At 41.8% G+C, this 16,517-nt stretch overlaps 1 protein-coding gene across 1 annotated transcript in view; it reads right to left on the bottom strand.

The window, feature by feature from the left end:
- LOC101609866 (phospholipid-transporting ATPase FetA-like) overlaps positions 1 to 16,517 on the bottom strand; it is a 108,126-nt gene that overhangs the window by 22,021 nt on the left and 69,588 nt on the right. The window contains exons 17-20 of the mRNA XM_045159557.1: positions 12,584 to 12,746; positions 11,095 to 11,283; positions 10,140 to 10,255; positions 1,683 to 1,847 (exon numbers count right to left, since the gene is read on the bottom strand). Of these exons, the coding sequence (XP_045015492.1) occupies positions 1,683 to 1,847; positions 10,140 to 10,255; positions 11,095 to 11,283; positions 12,584 to 12,746 (633 nt within the window). The remainder of the gene's footprint in view (positions 1 to 1,682; positions 1,848 to 10,139; positions 10,256 to 11,094; positions 11,284 to 12,583; positions 12,747 to 16,517) is intronic.

Below are 16,517 nucleotides of genomic sequence, written 5' to 3'. Positions count from 1 at the left end.
CTAGCCACTGCAAACAAACTCCAGATGCATGTGCCCCCTTGTGCATCTGGCTTATGTGGGATCTGGAGAATTGAACCTGCGTCCTTAGGCTTCGCAGGCAAGCACCTTAACTACTAAGCCATCCCTCTAGCCCTAAAATAATTTTTTTTTAAACAGTAACAGTGTGCTTATCCCCCTTCCAAAACAAGAACATGTTGACTTTCTTCTTTTTAAAAATATTTTCAGGGCTGGAGAGATGGCTTAGTGATTAAGGAATTTGCTTGCAAAGTCAAAGGATCCCAATTTGGTTCTCCAGGACCCACATAAGCCAGATGCAAAAGGGGGCACATGTGTCTGGAGTTCGTTTGCAGTGGCTGGAGGCCCTGGCGTGCCCATTCTCTCCCTCTCCTTATCTTTCTCTCTCAAATAAATAATTATATATTTTAAAAGTATTTTCATTAGCTGGGCATGGTGGCACATGCCTTTTTATTCCCAGCACTCAGGAGGCAGAGGCAGGAGGATCACTGTAAGTTTTAGGCCACCTTAAGACTATATAGCGACTTCAAGGTCAGTCTGAGCTAGAGTGAGACCCTACCTTGAAATACCAAAAAAAAATTTTTCATTTATTAGTAAGATTGATAGATAGATAGATAGGAAGAGTATGGGCACACCAGAGCTTCTTGCCACTGCAAACAAACTGCAGACATGTGCCACTTTGTGCATCTGGCTTTATGTGGGTTCTGGGGAATTGACCTAGGTTGACAGACTTTGAAAGCAAGTGCCTTTAACCACCAAGCCATCTTTCCATCCCATTACTTTCTTCTTGGCTTTATTTTTTCCTGTAGCATTTTCACTATTTAACATACTATAAATGTTGCTTTCTTTCTGTTTTCTCTACTGCTATAGGCACACTGGCTCATAGATACCATTTAGTAAATATGTTAAATGAATGAGTGAATTCTTCCCCCCCATCTCCAGGTAGTGTCTCACTAGCTCAGGCTGACCAACTCACTCTGTAGTCTCAGGCTGGCCTGAAACTCACAGTGATCTTCCTTCAGCCTCCCGAGTGCTGGGATTAAAGGCATGTGCGACCTCACCCGGCTGAATGAATTATTTTGATTATGCCTTAATTCATTCTGGATTATCTAGTGTGTAAATTATTCAGATCTTGATTTATCCTAGAAGACATAGTTTTCATGAGCAGCTCTGGGATAAAAAACATTGCTAGCAGAAAGAATAAAAAACCAGGGCTAGAAAGATGGCTTAGTGGTTAAGTGCTTACCTGTGAAGCCTAAGGATCCCTGTTTGAGGCTCGATTTCCCAGGACCCACGTTAGCCAGATGCACAAGGGGGCGCACGGTATCTAGAGTTCGTTAGCAGTGGCTGGGGCCCCTCGCGCACCCATTCTCTCTCTCTATCTGCTTCTCTCTCTCTCTGTCTGTCACTTTCAAATAAATAAAATAAATAAATAAAACCAGCCAGTGCGTTTTTTCATTGTGGATTCCGAAGATTCAGGATATGCTGAATCAGCTGAATTGCAGGACTTGGCCTCCCTGGAACAAAGCTTTGGGTTTTTGCTGTTGCATCTGTCTGTCCTTCCTCTCAAAGAACGATGCATGTGCTGATTCTTTTGAGGCCACTCTGAGAAACTGCCATCACCCCAACCCCTGCCCTCAGGCTGTCTCTGGCTTCCTTATACTTACTATCAAGTCTTTTTCAACCTCTTCATAGATAACAGATATGTTTTTTTTCCGATCACTAAAACTTAGGCAGGCTTCAGTATACTTATTGATCCAGGTCTGGAAAAATGCATTGTCCAACTCTCGGTAAGCCACCATGAGGGTGCGAAGGCCTTTACTGGCAAAATCCTGAAAGACATACAAGTGTGGCAAGTCTGAGCTGGGAGTGGCAAACTGACCCTATATTGCCCCCTGTCTGTGAAATGGGGTTGAATGATTAGCACTGTGAGGTGAGAACCTAGTCTAAACTCAAAGCAACTTGAACTTTTTAAGCAATATGTCCTGAGGATGTGGTGGCACATGTGCAATCCCTGTACCTGAAGGCTGAGGCAGGAGGATAACTTCCAGGCCAACCTGGAATACAGAGTGAGACGTTGTCTGAAAAAACCAAAACCAGAAGGTTGAGAATACTTCTAAGAGAGAAGGTTCTAGCTTTTAGCTGTAATTTACCTACAATTTGCTACATGACTATGAGGAAAAAAATAAAAGAAATAGAAATAAAGTCTGTTTCTTTTTTGTAAAATTTGGATAATAATCTACCTACTAGACAGGATAATTATGATTGTGGTGTGATAATGAAGGTAACAATAAAGTAAAAAGAAGTTTCCATACAAATAATCAAAAGCATTATTATTTTTTACAAGTGTATGTTAAAATTTTCTCTCTTCCCTTTTTCCTTCATCTAGTATTCAATGGGAAGTTTAGCAGCAATAGTTCTGTTTGGTCTATATCTGGTTTGTTGTGTTGATGAGGCCACTGCAGAGGTATTCTTGAGTGAGTCAGTATTCCTTAACCAGTGGTCTTTCCTTACTAGCCATAGGTAGCCATCTTGCAGGAGTATACTCTTGGTCATAAGGAGGGTTGGGTGAGAATGTGGGTAGTTCAGAGCAGAACCTATCTATGTAAGGATGGGTTAGACAGATTGTATGTACAGGAACTTTAAGTGAACAATAACTCTGCATTATTACTACTATAAAATGAATGACAATCTAGAAGATCAGAGAAACACATCCCTCAGTGACCCCTCAGTGTTTGATGATAAATTAACATAAGGCAATATATACAAGGAATGACAACTCTTAAACTTCTGTCCTGTTGGAAGCCTAAGAAGCTCAAGAGATCTCGGGAGATGTGTGTGTGTGCACGCGCGTGCATGTGTGTGAGTTCAGGTGCATACGTACTACCATATGTGTGTAGAGGTCAGAGTACGCAGTACGCCTTTCTTGTTTGAGGCACTGTATCATTGTTTTTTAAAAAATGTTTTTATTTATTTATTTGAGAGAGAGAAAGAGAGGGAGGGAAAGAGAAAGTATGGGCATGTCAGTGCTTCCTGCCACTGCAAAGGAACTCCAGCTGCATGTATCACTTTGTGCATCTGGCTTTACATGTCAAACCTAGGCTGACAGGCTTTGTAAGCAAGTGCCTTTAAATGCTGAGACATCGCTCCAGCCCTGTCTCTCGTTGCTAACCCTGGCTACTTTAAAAAAAAAATTTTTGTTCATTTGTATTTATTTATTTGAGAGTGATGAGAGAGAGAGAATAGGAGTGCCAGGGCCTCTGGCTACTGCAAACAAACTCCAGATGCGTGTGCCCCCTTGTGCATCTGGCTAACGTGAGTCCTGGGGAATTGAGCCTCAAACCAGGGTCCTTAGGCTTCACAGGCAAGCGCTTAGCCACTAAGCCATCTCTCCAGCCCAAGCCTGGCTGCTTTTGCTTTTATGGACTTCCTGGAAATCCTTCTGAATCTATCTAGCTCCCTTCTCATTGTAGGTGCACTGGGACTACAACATCTGGCTTTTACATAGGTTATGGGGATTCCAACTCAGGGCTTCTATTTTTATTTATTTAGAGCAACAGACAGAGAGAGAAAGGAAGAGAGAGAGAGAATGGGCACGCCAGGGCCTGCAACCACTGCAAATGAACTCCAGACATGTGCGCCCCCTTGTGCATCTGGCTAACGTGGGTCCTGGGGAATTGAGCCTTGAACTGGGGTCCTTAGGCAAGCGCTTAACTGCTAAGCCATTTCTCCAGCACAAGGGGCTTCTGTTTGCATGGCAAGCAGTTTATCTATTGAGCCATCTCCCAAGTCCATGAGATTGTTTTGTTTTTCAAGGTAGGGTCTCACTCTAGCTCAGGGTGAGCTGAAATTCACTATGTAGTTTTAGGATGGCCGCAAACTCATGGCGATCCTCCTACCTTGCCGAGTTCTGGGATTAAAGGTGTGCGCCACCATGCCTGGAAGATCTCTTAAGGAGATGATAGTGGTTGAACCTGGTTTGGTATTAGATACAGATAAGAGGACTTGACAAGCTTAACAGTATACTGACATATCCATTAATGCATTTGACAAATAATTTTTTAGCATAAGATAACATTATCTTTTATCTCTGCTTGTCTGTTTTTCTTTTCTCTGAGTACTGGGGCAGGCAAACCAGGACTTGGGACCCACATTCTGCTTGTAACCTGCTTTTTTTTTTTTTTTTTTTTAATTTATTTATTTGAGAGTGACAGACACAGAGAGAAAGACAGATAGAGGGAGAGAGAGAGAATGGGCGCGCCAGGGCTTCCAGCCTCTGCAAACGAACTCCAGACGCGTGCGCCCCCTTATGCATCTGGCTAACGTGGGACCTAGGGAACCGAGCCTTGAACCGGGGTCCTTAGGCTTCATAGGCAAGCGCTTAACCGCTAAGCCATCTCTCCAGCCCTGTAACCTGCTTTTTGAAAAAATTTATTTTTAACCAGGCATGGTGGCTCACACCTTTAATCACAGCACTTAGGAGGCAGAGGTAGGAGGATTTCTGTGAGTTTTAGGCCACCCTGAGACTCCATAGTGAATTCTAGGTCAGCCAGGGATAGAGTGAGATCTTACCTCGAAAAACCAAAAAAAAAAAAAATAATAATAATAAAATAAAATTAACATATATACATACATACATATGCATATATATTATTTATTTATTTATTTAAGAGTGACAGAGAGGCAGATAGAGAGAGAGAGAGAGAGAATGGGTGCGCCAGGGCCTCCAGCCACTGCAAAGGAACTCCAGATGTGTACGCTCCCTTGTGCATCTGGCTAACATGGGTCCTGAGAAATCAAGCTGCGAACTGGGGTCTTTAGGCTTCATAGGCAAGTGCTTAACTGCTAAGTCATCTCTCCAGCCCTGCTTTTTAAAAATATTAATTTTATATTAATTACAACAAGTTGTTTTTTTTTTTTATCCTGTTACTCCAGAGACCCTCCTCAGTGGGATTATGGTGTTTGCTGAAGGGTCATGAAGGCCTCAGTCAGTCCCTGTGGGGTAGCAGGGGACTGTGTTTCAGGGTGCTCCTACCCAGGTGTGACTCTTACTGTCTTTTCACCCTCTCTTCTGCAAGGTTCCCTGTGCCGTAGCAGGCCTGTTGGCAGTCTCATTGAGTGTGGAGTTCCCTGTAGCCTCTGGATTTATGTTTTGATTTATGTTTTGATTGATGACTGTGTTTGTCACCACCAATCTGGGTCTGGTTCTCAGGCTAGCAGTATGAGCAGTGTTCATGTCATCATTTCCCCTGCAACTTCTCCTGGGTGGTGGCAGATGTGGTGGAGGTGGGACATCCCATGGGTAGTTGGCTAACTTCTTGTTTTATTAATGGATCTTGGTTCTCCTGTTTTCTCTGCCATCTGTAAAATAAGGCAGATTCTCCAAACTAGAGTGGGAGTAGCTTGAGTTAAAGGGAGTTATGCAAATTTGAAATTTTTCTTTTTTATTGTTCAAGCCCACTTTTCTTCTTCAGAGAACAGTGGGGGCTTCTCTCTAGAGTCTATGAGTTTCCTGCCAATGGGATTCTGACTTGGTTTCCAGTATCAGATGTGAGTTCTCTCCCACTGAACGGGCCTCATGTCCAATCAGAGAACAGTTGGTTACCCACTGAGGCATGCCATTATTGCCAAAGTGTGTACTTCTTGACCAGTTGGTTGATTTTGTAGTCTGCAGGGTCTCCTGCTTATTCATGTGGTTGGCAATTGTTTTCCTCCAGCAACTCCCATAGGGCTTTCCAGCACTATGAGGTGACCTGATTTTTTTTTGTTTGTTTTTTGTTTTTTGTTTTTCAAGGTAGGGTCTCACTCTAGTCCAGGCTGGCCTGGAATTTACTATGTATTCTCAGGCTGGCCTTGAACTCATGATGATCCTCCTACCTCTGCCTCCTGAGTGCTGGGGTTAAAGGCCTGCACCACCACACCTTGTGTGACCTGCTTTTATGTGACCTGTTTGTTGATCTGTCTTATAGGACGTGAAGCTGTGATTCTACATGGAGGGTTGTTGGAGCTGACTCCTGCAGGCTTGTCATCAGAGGTTAATAGTGTAGTGTGGCCAGGTCTGTCTATAAGTGTCTGTTAATGTGGTAGCAGGAAACATATCAGAAGGTTTCAAATAGTTTCATGACTCCATTTGAAACAAACCTGGGAAAATGCTCAAGAAGGTATCCTAACACATATGTTCTAGAAGGTTAAAAGATAAAAGAGTAGCTCATCAAAAAATGCCATGACGAAGCCGGGCGTGGTGGCGCACGCCTTTAATCCCAGCACTCGGGAGGCAGAGGTAGGAGGATCGCCATGAGTTCGAGGCCACCCTGAGACTACAGAGTTAATTCCAGGTCAGCCTGGACCAGAGTGAGACCCTACCTTGAAAAACCAAAAAAAAAAAAAAAAAAAAAATGCCATGACTTCTGGGAACCAGTGTAAGATATATGGGCTGTCTTGTGAAGAACATTTCACTGAGCTTTTAAAAATTAAGATATAATTCACATACTATGAAATTCACCCTTTAAAATACACAGTTCAGTTTATAATTGACAAAATTTATATAATAGTCACCACGATCTTATTTTAGAATAGAACATGTCAATTATCCTTAAAATAAACAGTATTATTATTATTACTAGGTTTTTCAAGATAGGGTCTCACTATAGCTCAGGCTGACCTGAAATTCACTCTGTAGTCTTAGGGTGTTTGTGAACTCATGGTGATCCTCCTACCTCAGCTTCCCGAGTGCTGGGATTAAAGGCATATGCCACTACACTTGGCTAAACATTATTATTATTATTATTAATTTTGGTAGGATCTTCCTCTAGCCTAGGCTGACCTGGAATTCACTATGTACTCTCAGGCTGGCCTTGAACTCACAGCAATCCTCCTACCTCAGCTTCCTGAGTGCTGGGATTAAAGGCATGCACCACCGTTCCCAGCAAGAAAATTACGTTGTTAACAGTCAATTCCCATTCCTTTTCCCCTACCCACTGACAACCTTTCTATCTCTACTTTCTATTTCTACATATTTTCCTAATTGGGACATTTCATATAAATAGAACCATAAAATATATTACCTTTTGGCTTTTTCATATAGCATGTTTTCAAGATTTGTTTGTATTATAGCATATACTTAATTCCATTTTATTTCTAATTGCATTGTAAAAATATACTATATTTTGGGCTGGAGAGATGGCTTAGCAGTTAAGGGGCATGGCTGTGAAGCCCAAGGACCCAGGTTTGATTCTCCAGGTCCCACATAAGCCAGATGCACGTGGTGGCACATGCATCTGGTGTTTGTTTGCAGTGGCTAGAGTCCCTCATGTGCCCATTCTCACTCTATGTCCCTCTGTCTGTCTCTCTCTTTCCCTTTCTCTGTCTCTAATAAATAAATTAATAAAAATAAAATCTTTTTTAAAATATATATGTATTATATTTTATTTATTCATTTATCTATTTATGAACCTTTGGGTTATTTCAGCTCTTTGGCTACTATGAGTATTATTGCTGTAAACATTCATGAATAAGATTTTATGTGGCTCTGTATTTAAATTTCTCTGGTAATAGAACCAGGAATGGAATTTCTGGGTCATATAACTCTATTCTTAACTACCTGAGGAAATGCCAGGCTGTTTGCCCAAATGGTTGTGCCATTTTACTTTTTCAACAGCATCGTATAAAGGTTACAAACTCTTTAGATCCTAGCTAACATTTATTAGGGTCTGATAATCTGGTGGGTACAAATTTGTGTTTCATGTTTTAAAAAAGTATTTCTTGGGTTGGAGAAATGGCTTGGTGGGTAAAGCACTTGCCTGTGAAGCCTAAGGACCCAGGTTCAATTCCCCAGGACCCATATAAGCCAGTTCACAAGTGTCTGGAGTTTGTTTACAGTAGCTGGTGGCCCTGGCATGCCTATTCTCTCTCTATCTGCCCCTCTCTCAAGTAAATAATAAAATTAAAATTAAAAAAGTATTATGGGTTCTGGAGAGATGGCTTAGCGATTAAAGCACTTGCCCTCAAAGCCCAAGGACCTCGGTTCAATTCCCCAGTACCCACGTAAGCAAGATGTACAAGGCAGAATATGCATCTGGAGTTCGTTTACAGTGGCTGGAAGCCCTGGTGTGCCCATTCTCTCTCTCTCTCTCTCTTTCTGTCTCTCAAATAAATAAATAAAAATAAAATATTTAAAAAATAAAAAAGTATTGTTTGTTTGCATGTGTGGAATGCATGTATGTGTGCATGTGCATGTGTGTCCATGTGTGTGGAGGCCAAAGGACAATCTCAGATGTCATCCTCAGGGACACCTTCCACCTCTTTTTGAGACAGGGTGTCCCATTGAACTGGAGCTCACTTAGGCTAGTCTGCTTGTCTCTGCCTCTCCAGTACTAGACTTACACATGCACACCATCACACCCAGCATTTATATGGGCACTGGGGATGGAACTTAGGTACTCATGCTTGAGAGGCAAGAACTTTAGACTAAGCTATCTCTCCAGCCACTATTTCATGTTTTTTTTTTTTAATTATTCTTTTTGAGGTAGGGTCTCACTCTACTCCAGGCTGATCTGAAACTCACTTTGTAGTCCTAAACTGGCCTCAAACTCAGTGATCCTCCCACTTCAGTCTCCTGAATGCTGGGGTTAAAGGTGTACACCACCATTCCTGGCTATTTCATATTTTTGATTTTCATTTCCTTAATGACTAATGATGCCAAACATCCTTTCGTGTGTTTATTAGTTACTCTCTGACTTGTGGCTATGTGTTAATTTACCCTAATAAAATAGTATTTTCTATAATCTATTTACTTTATAAAATATTTTATTGATTTGACCCTATCCATCCTGTCCTTTTTTCTTTCCTTAGTCCCTTAAAATTTTGCATATCCAGATTTAGGGCTACACACCCCAGATGGTATGGGTCTGGTTTTCCTTTCTTGTAAAAGCAAACTGGAGCTAGTCTTTTTTTTTTTTTTTTTGGTCCTTTGAGGTAGGGTCTCACTGTAGCTCAGGCTGATTTGGAGTTCACTATGTAGTCTCAGGGTGGCCTTGAACTCACAGCGATCCTCCTACCTCTGCCTCCTGAGTACTGGGATTAAAGGTGTGCACCACTACGCCCGGCCCAGCATCTGGAGTTTGATTGCAGTGACTGAGGCCCTGGTGTGCCAATTCTGACTTTCTTTTTCTGTGTCTCTCTCTCCCTCTCTTTCTCTCTCTAAAAAATTTTACCTATTTATTTGAGAGAGAGAGAAAATGGACACGCCAGGACCTCTAACCACTACAAACAAACTCCAGATGCATGTACCACCTTGTGCATCTGGCTTTACATGTATACTGGGGAATGAAACTGGGGTCCTTAGGCTTTGCAGGCAAGTGCCTTAACCACTGAGCAATCTCTCCAGACTTCTACTCTCTTCTTAGTATGCTATATCCCAATTCTTAAAGGGCAGAAGTAGAATAAGATAAGGAGAGGGGAGATGCCCTTGGGAAATTAAATTCTATCAGGAACAGAAGGAAGTATCAGATAGACTCTCAAACAGCCTAGGCTTGGTGCTTTCTGCTTCATACCCTAAAAGCAGTCATGGATGGCAGAATAAGGCCTCTCCTGTCAGCAGACCATATTCTTGAAGCAAGTGCTAAGTTTGACCATGGGACCTAATAAGGTAGAAATTAAAATTTTTCTGATAATTGTGTTTCCACAGACAGGATCCTTGTCATACTTGTATAGTCCTATCCTACTTAATTTTTTTGACATAGAAGTTGGAACTGTGTTGGGCTGGAGAAATCACTCAGTGGTTAAGGCACTTACCTGCAAAGCCTAAGGACCTGGGTTCCATTCCCCAGTACTATTTGCAGTGACTGGAGGCCCTCTCTCTCCCCCCCCCCCCATGTCTCTCTTTCTCTGCCTCTTTCTCTTACACTCTCATTTAAATAAATAAATAAATAAAGATTTTGGAAATGTGGTCACTGAGATTTATTTATTATTTGTTACCACAGAATATGGTAATTTTAGTTTTCTGCCAACTAAAAAGAGCAGATGTCAATATACATCCATATAGAAAAAACTGACACAAAGACATTAGTGGTCATGAGTCCAGATGCAAAGCAACAACCGTAGTCTCCTGCCACCTCCGCACTTACATCTAAATGATCCATGGTCACATCACTAAGGGATGCACAGGATGAATGAAGCAGCTCACAGATGATGGTGTCTGCTCCCTTGCAGAACAACATGACCCGGTTTTCAGGTGTCCTCACTAAAGATAAGCAAACAAGCCAAGTCACCATGTAGGCCTAATGGTACAAGAACTTGTCTAGGTTGTTGAGGGATGGCAGGGGCTGTTCTCTATCACAGGTGTTTGTGCTACCCTTGTATGCTAAGAAGTAAAAGGGTGGTCACACAAGCTAAGTCATGCGGTAAGGGCTAGTGAGAATGACAGGAAATTTTAGAACCAGTTCCTCCATAAAAGTTCAATATCCTTTGAGGAAGATTAATGTAGAAGTGCATTTAGTTGCTTTTGGGGGGAGTTGTTTTGTTTTTGTTTTGTTGAAGTAGGGTCTCGCTATAGCCCAGGATAACCAGGCTGGCCTTGAACTTATGGTGATTGTGTTATTTGATCCCATCTCTCTCTCTTTTTTTTTTTTTTCAAGGTAGGGTCTCACTCTAGCTCAGGCTGACCTGGAATTCACTATGTAGTCTCAGGGTGGCCTCAAACTCACAGTGATCCTCCTACCTCTGCCTCCCGAGTGCTGGGATTAAAGGTATGCACCGCCACGCCTGGCAGATCCCATCTCTTATGCCATGTTCGGGCTTTATGAGTTGACTAATTAACTCTGTCCTTATCTTGGCTTTGAAAGCTGATAAGTCACTACCCAGAAGCAGTAGGGAAGGGACTTAGCATATGGTGTCTAGCCCCCATATAAGTATAAGAGAAAATTTAAGGGAGATGAGAGAGAAGTGACTGTGTGTTTGTATTTGAGGTGGAGTATCTGGAAGAAGTCATGTGGAGAAAGCGCCTGTGTACATGAAAGAGACAGTCAGTGTGTGACTATGTGTGAAGGAGAAGAGACAGGGCCGATTAGGAGGAACATTCACCAATGACAGACATCCTCTTGCGCTCATTGTTGAAGTCCAAAATAGCTAGCAGTTGGTAAACTCTGGTGCTCCCCATTTCCACCACTGTGATTGTCTCAGATGTGCGGGAATAGAACACAAAACCAAAGTTTCTGGCAGCAGTGACCAGGGCACCTTCATCTGGGGACTGAGCCTGGTATTCCAGCTTACCTGACAGGAGAGAAGAGAGCAACTAGAGCCTACAGAGAAGATCGGCTCAAATCCATCCACAAGTGACACAATCTTCCGACTTGCTCACATAAAGATGAAAGCTCAGGAGGGGACACCAATCTTCAAAACTTTCTCATAAACCTGGCCTCAAAAGGACAGGTTTCATAGAGCATGTCAGTCTATTTCATTTCTATTATTTTCAACTGATTTCACCATCCTGAGTCAGTATGACAGAAGTGTATGGTGCATGAATGTGCGTACGTGCATGTACACACACACACACACACACACACACACACACACACACACACACAGGCAGTTACATTCTAACTCTAGTGGGTAAAGATGGCTCAGGTAGCATGCTGAACATCCAGATGCCTGGGCCCACCCAAAAGTACTGAATCCAGACTCACAGAATCACTACTTTTTGTCTGGTAAAAGTAAAGATGGAGTGAAATAATGCTTCGAATACCAGGGATAGCAGTCCCAGAGAAATGGGAATTTACAGGGCCAAGAGACATAAGATTTGGGCTCTTAACTTTGTTCTTCATAACTATAGGATTTTTAGGCAAGTAACTTGATCTTTTTTTTAGCTTTAGCTTTCTTCTCAACAAAAATGGATTGTTTTTTCCTATCTGTATACCTCAGAGGGCCATTGCAAAGATTGCATAAGCAATTTGCATATAATTGGAAGGCATTTGTAGTGCTACATAGTTTTAATTTCTAGTAATATTCACAGTTTTGACTTGAATGGCTGTGGTCAATTTGGTTGCCTGAATTCTTGTTTTTAAGATAAAAAAGGCTAATACTTGGCCAGTTACTTCTCACTCATTGTTTTTTAAAAAGGTTTGAGTAAATTACTGGATGACTTTGTCACATTTGGTTACTAAAGACACCGAGATGTGGGTAACATATCTTTAAATTATAAAGCAACAAGAGGACAACTCAATTCATCCTTCAGGAAGTCTTGTCAAAGATAGTGGATCTGACCTTGGGGACACTTCAGATAGACTCTGTAATAGTACATTACATATCCTCAGGATCAAAAGCTCCCTGGATAGCACAAGTTTGACCCCCTATTCAGTGACTGAATCTTACCTAAAACCAAGAAGTTATTTGCTACTTGAATATTTTCAGTTCACTACTTACTTTGATTATCCACTCCATTGCTAGAAAATACCCCCTATTTGTTCTTTTGTAGATCAAGGTATTACAAGTCATATCAAATCACCCCATCTCCAACCAATGTAGACTATTTGGCACATTGTCAGTCCCCAGGAGGCCTCAGGCCCCTGCTTACCTTCTGTTTTATCACTTGGCATCACCGTGTGACACAGAGAGAGGGAAAGGAAGAACAAATACACCCAGTAATCTCCACTTTTCACTGCTTCCACCAAAGTATTGTCATAAAATGAAAACTTAGGATCAGCCAGGAGGTTGTAGGAAAAGTCAACCTTGTCTTTCTGGAATATATAAGCCAGCACAAAGTTCTCAGCAACAGTTAATTTTTTTTTTCTAAATGCTATTTAAAATTTTTTTTTTTTTGGTTTTGTTTTGGAGAGAGAGACAGACAGGGAATGGATGTGCCAAGGCCTTTCAGCCACTGTGAATGAAATCCAGATGTGTGTGCCCCCTTGTGCGCATGTGTGACATTGCATGCTTATAGTCACTGCATCTGGCTATGTGGGACCTGCAGAATCAAAAATGTGTTCTTAGGCTTCGCAGGCAAGTGCCTTAACTGCTAGGCCATCTCTCTAGCCCCAGTTTGACATTTAACAGAAGGTCACCTTGGGGCCATTTCTGGGATGAGACGTGAAAAGCAACAGAATAGGCAAAGGCAATGGCACCGTGTGGGTTTCAGAGGCCCTGGCTCCTCTGATCTAGATGGTGTTCATTCACTTGGACCAAGAAAAGAGCCTCTCTATAGAAGACAAGCTCAGCTCTGCCTGGCAGATCTTTCTTGCCCTCCTTTTACTTCTGATTTTCTGAATATCAGTGGCAATAATAAGGTCACATCTGATGCATTTGTCCAACCCATATTAGAATTTATCTGAGGATATGAGAGGTTAATTGTTCCCTATTAATAAGTAGTATCTTAGAAAAATCTTAGCCGGGCATGGTGGCACACGCCTTTAATCCCAGCACTCGGGAGGCAGAGGTAGGAGGATCGCCGTCAGTTCGAGGCCACCCTGAGACTACATAGTGGGTTCCAGGTCAGCCTGGGCCAGAGTGAGACCTTACCTTGCAAAACAAAACAAAACAAAAAAATAAATAGAAAAATCTTATTTCTGCTTGTCTTCTGCCTGGTTTGGGGAGCTAAGAAGAGAATTAATAGGTCCCAGGTGCAGTGGCATCATGGTTGTACTGAATCCCACAGGGATGAAAGGGGCTGGAGAGATACTGAAGATATATGCAAGGTCATAGGGTAAGCTTCAGGAATGCTTGCTTACAGTTTCGTTTTACCTGACCTGGCAGCATACATGTCCCTTTATGCCACTGACTCTCATGGTCATGGATCTACTGCTATTTCTACTTAGTTCTTTCCTCATTTGCTGACATAAAATTTACTGTTTGCCTGGCTATGACCTTGGCTCCTTCAAACATTAGGCTACTTGCAGCTACAATAAGTAAACAATGGCTTGGAGAATTTCTTATTCCCACCCAGTGGCAGCATGTTATTAATGCATTTTCCAGCCCATATTACATACAATTCTCAAGGATCTTTCTCCAGTTCTTTGTAGTTGTGCTGATACCCAACCTGCCTTACTATTATTTGCAATATATCATAACAATTTTCCACTAAAACTAACATAATCAAATTGAGTCAGAGAAAGTACTCTGGTGTCTATATGGAGAATATATTGAACTAGTAAGATGAGAAACAGGGAGATTTGTTAGAAAACTATTCACAAGAGAAATGATGAAGTAGTGACAAATATGAAAGAAGATGGATTTGTAAACAGAGACAGTTGGAATTGGCAGGACATGAACATGAGGAGTAGAGATGAAAAAGTTAAGAATAATTTTTTTTTTTTTTTGGGTGTTTCAAGGTAGGGTCTCGCTGTAGCCCAGGCTGACCTGGAATTCACTATGTAGTCTCAGGCTGGCCTCAAAATTATGGTAATCCTCCTACCTCTGCCTCATAAGTGCTGGGATTCAAGGTGTGCGCCACCACGCCTGGCATGAATAATTTTATAGTTCTCAGTTAGACCCCTGGATAGACAGAGAGACCCTTTACTGAGACTATCCAGCAGCAGGAGAATGTTTGACAGTGAACTGGAGATAGCTAGACATACAAGGAGTAATGAAAATAGCCACTGCATATATAGTTTTAAATCATAGGAAAGAGATCTAAGTTAATTTTTTATCTCTCCTTCCAGATATGTAAAAACAGTGGATTAGGGTGAGCACAGGACTAAGGTATGGTTTCCTTGAAACTGCAGAAGGACATGATTTGAGAGGCAGCATTTATAGATAACTGTAAGTTGAAAGCCAAATTACCAGTTAAAGAAGGCCAAAAAGCAAACCTAGGTTAAAAGGAAGCTGGGCATGATGGTGCACACCTTTCCTCCCATTACTCGAGAGGCAGAGGTAGGATGGATGGATCACCGTGAGTTTAAGGCCACTCTGAGACTACATAGTGAATTCCAGGTCAGCCTGGACTAAAATGAGACCCTATATCAAAAAAGCAAAAAGAAAGAAAGAAAGAGAGAGAGAGAGAGAGAGAGAGAGAGAGAGAGAGAGAGAGAGAGAGAGAGAGAGAGAAGAAAAGAAAGGAAAGGGAAGGGAAGGGAAAGAGAAGAGAAGGGAAGGGAAAGAGAAGGGAAGGAAAAGGGAAGGGAAAGGGAAGGGAAGGGAAGGGAAAGGAAGAGAAAAGAAAAGAAAAGAAAAGAAAAGAAAAGAAAAGAAAAGAAAAGAAAAGAAAAGAAAAGAAAAGAAAAGAAAGAAAATAAACTGGGGATGTTAGATGAGAGGGAGTGGATTAAGAAAAGAGTTGGGCTGGAGAGATGGCTTAGCAGTTAAGCACTTGCCTGTGAAGCCTAAGGACCCTGGTTCAAGGCTCAATTCCCCAGAACTCATGTTAGCCAGATGCACAAGGGGGCACATGCCTCTGAAGTTCGTTTGCAGTGGCTGGAGGTCCTGGCATGCCCATTCTCTCTCTCATCTGCCTCTTTCTCTCTCTGTCTGTTGCTCTCAAATAAATAAAAATAAACAAAAAAATTAAAAAGGAAGAAAAAAGTTGTTGGTTAAGGAGGCTCCTGATGTTCCTAAAACAGAAAGTAAGGAGGCCATTGGGAACTGGAGTCAGTTGTATGTAAGACAAATGGTTAAGGGTTTAGGATTCAGTCTAGCATGCAGGAACAGCATGAGAAGATTTTGAAGGAAAGAGAGAAAACTCTAGGAGGGGATGCCCAAAATAAATCCATAAACAAAAACATTACAGAGGAGGTGGCAGTTTGATTTGAGAATACTCTCACAGCTAGCCCAAGAACCTTCTAGAGAGAAAAAGTGGTACATGCTGAGGAGACTCAAAAGTCATCAATGCAGAAAATCAGAGGCTACTGAGAGCTCAACTCTAAAGGAGACTTAAACAGGCCCTCCTAGGTTTAGGGAACATTGCTGAAGAGTGGTTGGAAGTATTCTAAGAACCATGGGGTGGGAAGGAGTATTCTGAGGCACTGCCCCACTCTGCCTGCACACAGACTGGTGCATTCATGAGCCCACAGTACCGGACAACTCCACTGAGGAGCACACTCAGTGGATTGGGGCGGAGGGGAGAGTATAATCTAAAGCCAGGCGTAGTAGTGCACACCTTTAGTTCCAGCACTTGGGAGGCAGAGGTAGGAGGATTGTGGAGAGTTTGAGATCACCCTGAGACAGTGAATTCTAGCCTGGGCTAGAGTGAGACACTACCATGAAACACCCCCTGCAAAAAAAGAGTATAATCTGATGGGAATAAGGCCATGTGCAATATTAAAAATAAATAAAAATATGACAAACACATACATGCATGTTAATATAGTAAAGTTTATAATTAATAAGAAATAAAGAATAAACAAAAATGATAGATGCTTGAGGAGATAAATATATTTACCCTGACTTGAACTTTATACAGTGTATACATATATTAACATGTCTCATAGTACCCCCCCAAACATATACAATTTCTATGTTTTTATATATCAGTAAAAAAAAAATTAAAGAAGTAATTAGTGGCTATAAAGAGAGCTCAT

Source organism: Jaculus jaculus, chromosome 1 (assembly GCF_020740685.1).
Source record: "Jaculus jaculus isolate mJacJac1 chromosome 1, mJacJac1.mat.Y.cur, whole genome shotgun sequence".
Lineage (NCBI taxonomy): Eukaryota > Metazoa > Chordata > Mammalia > Rodentia > Dipodidae > Jaculus > Jaculus jaculus.
The sequence above is the reverse complement of the archived record's forward strand: the minus strand, read 5'-3'. Positions and strand labels throughout refer to the sequence as shown.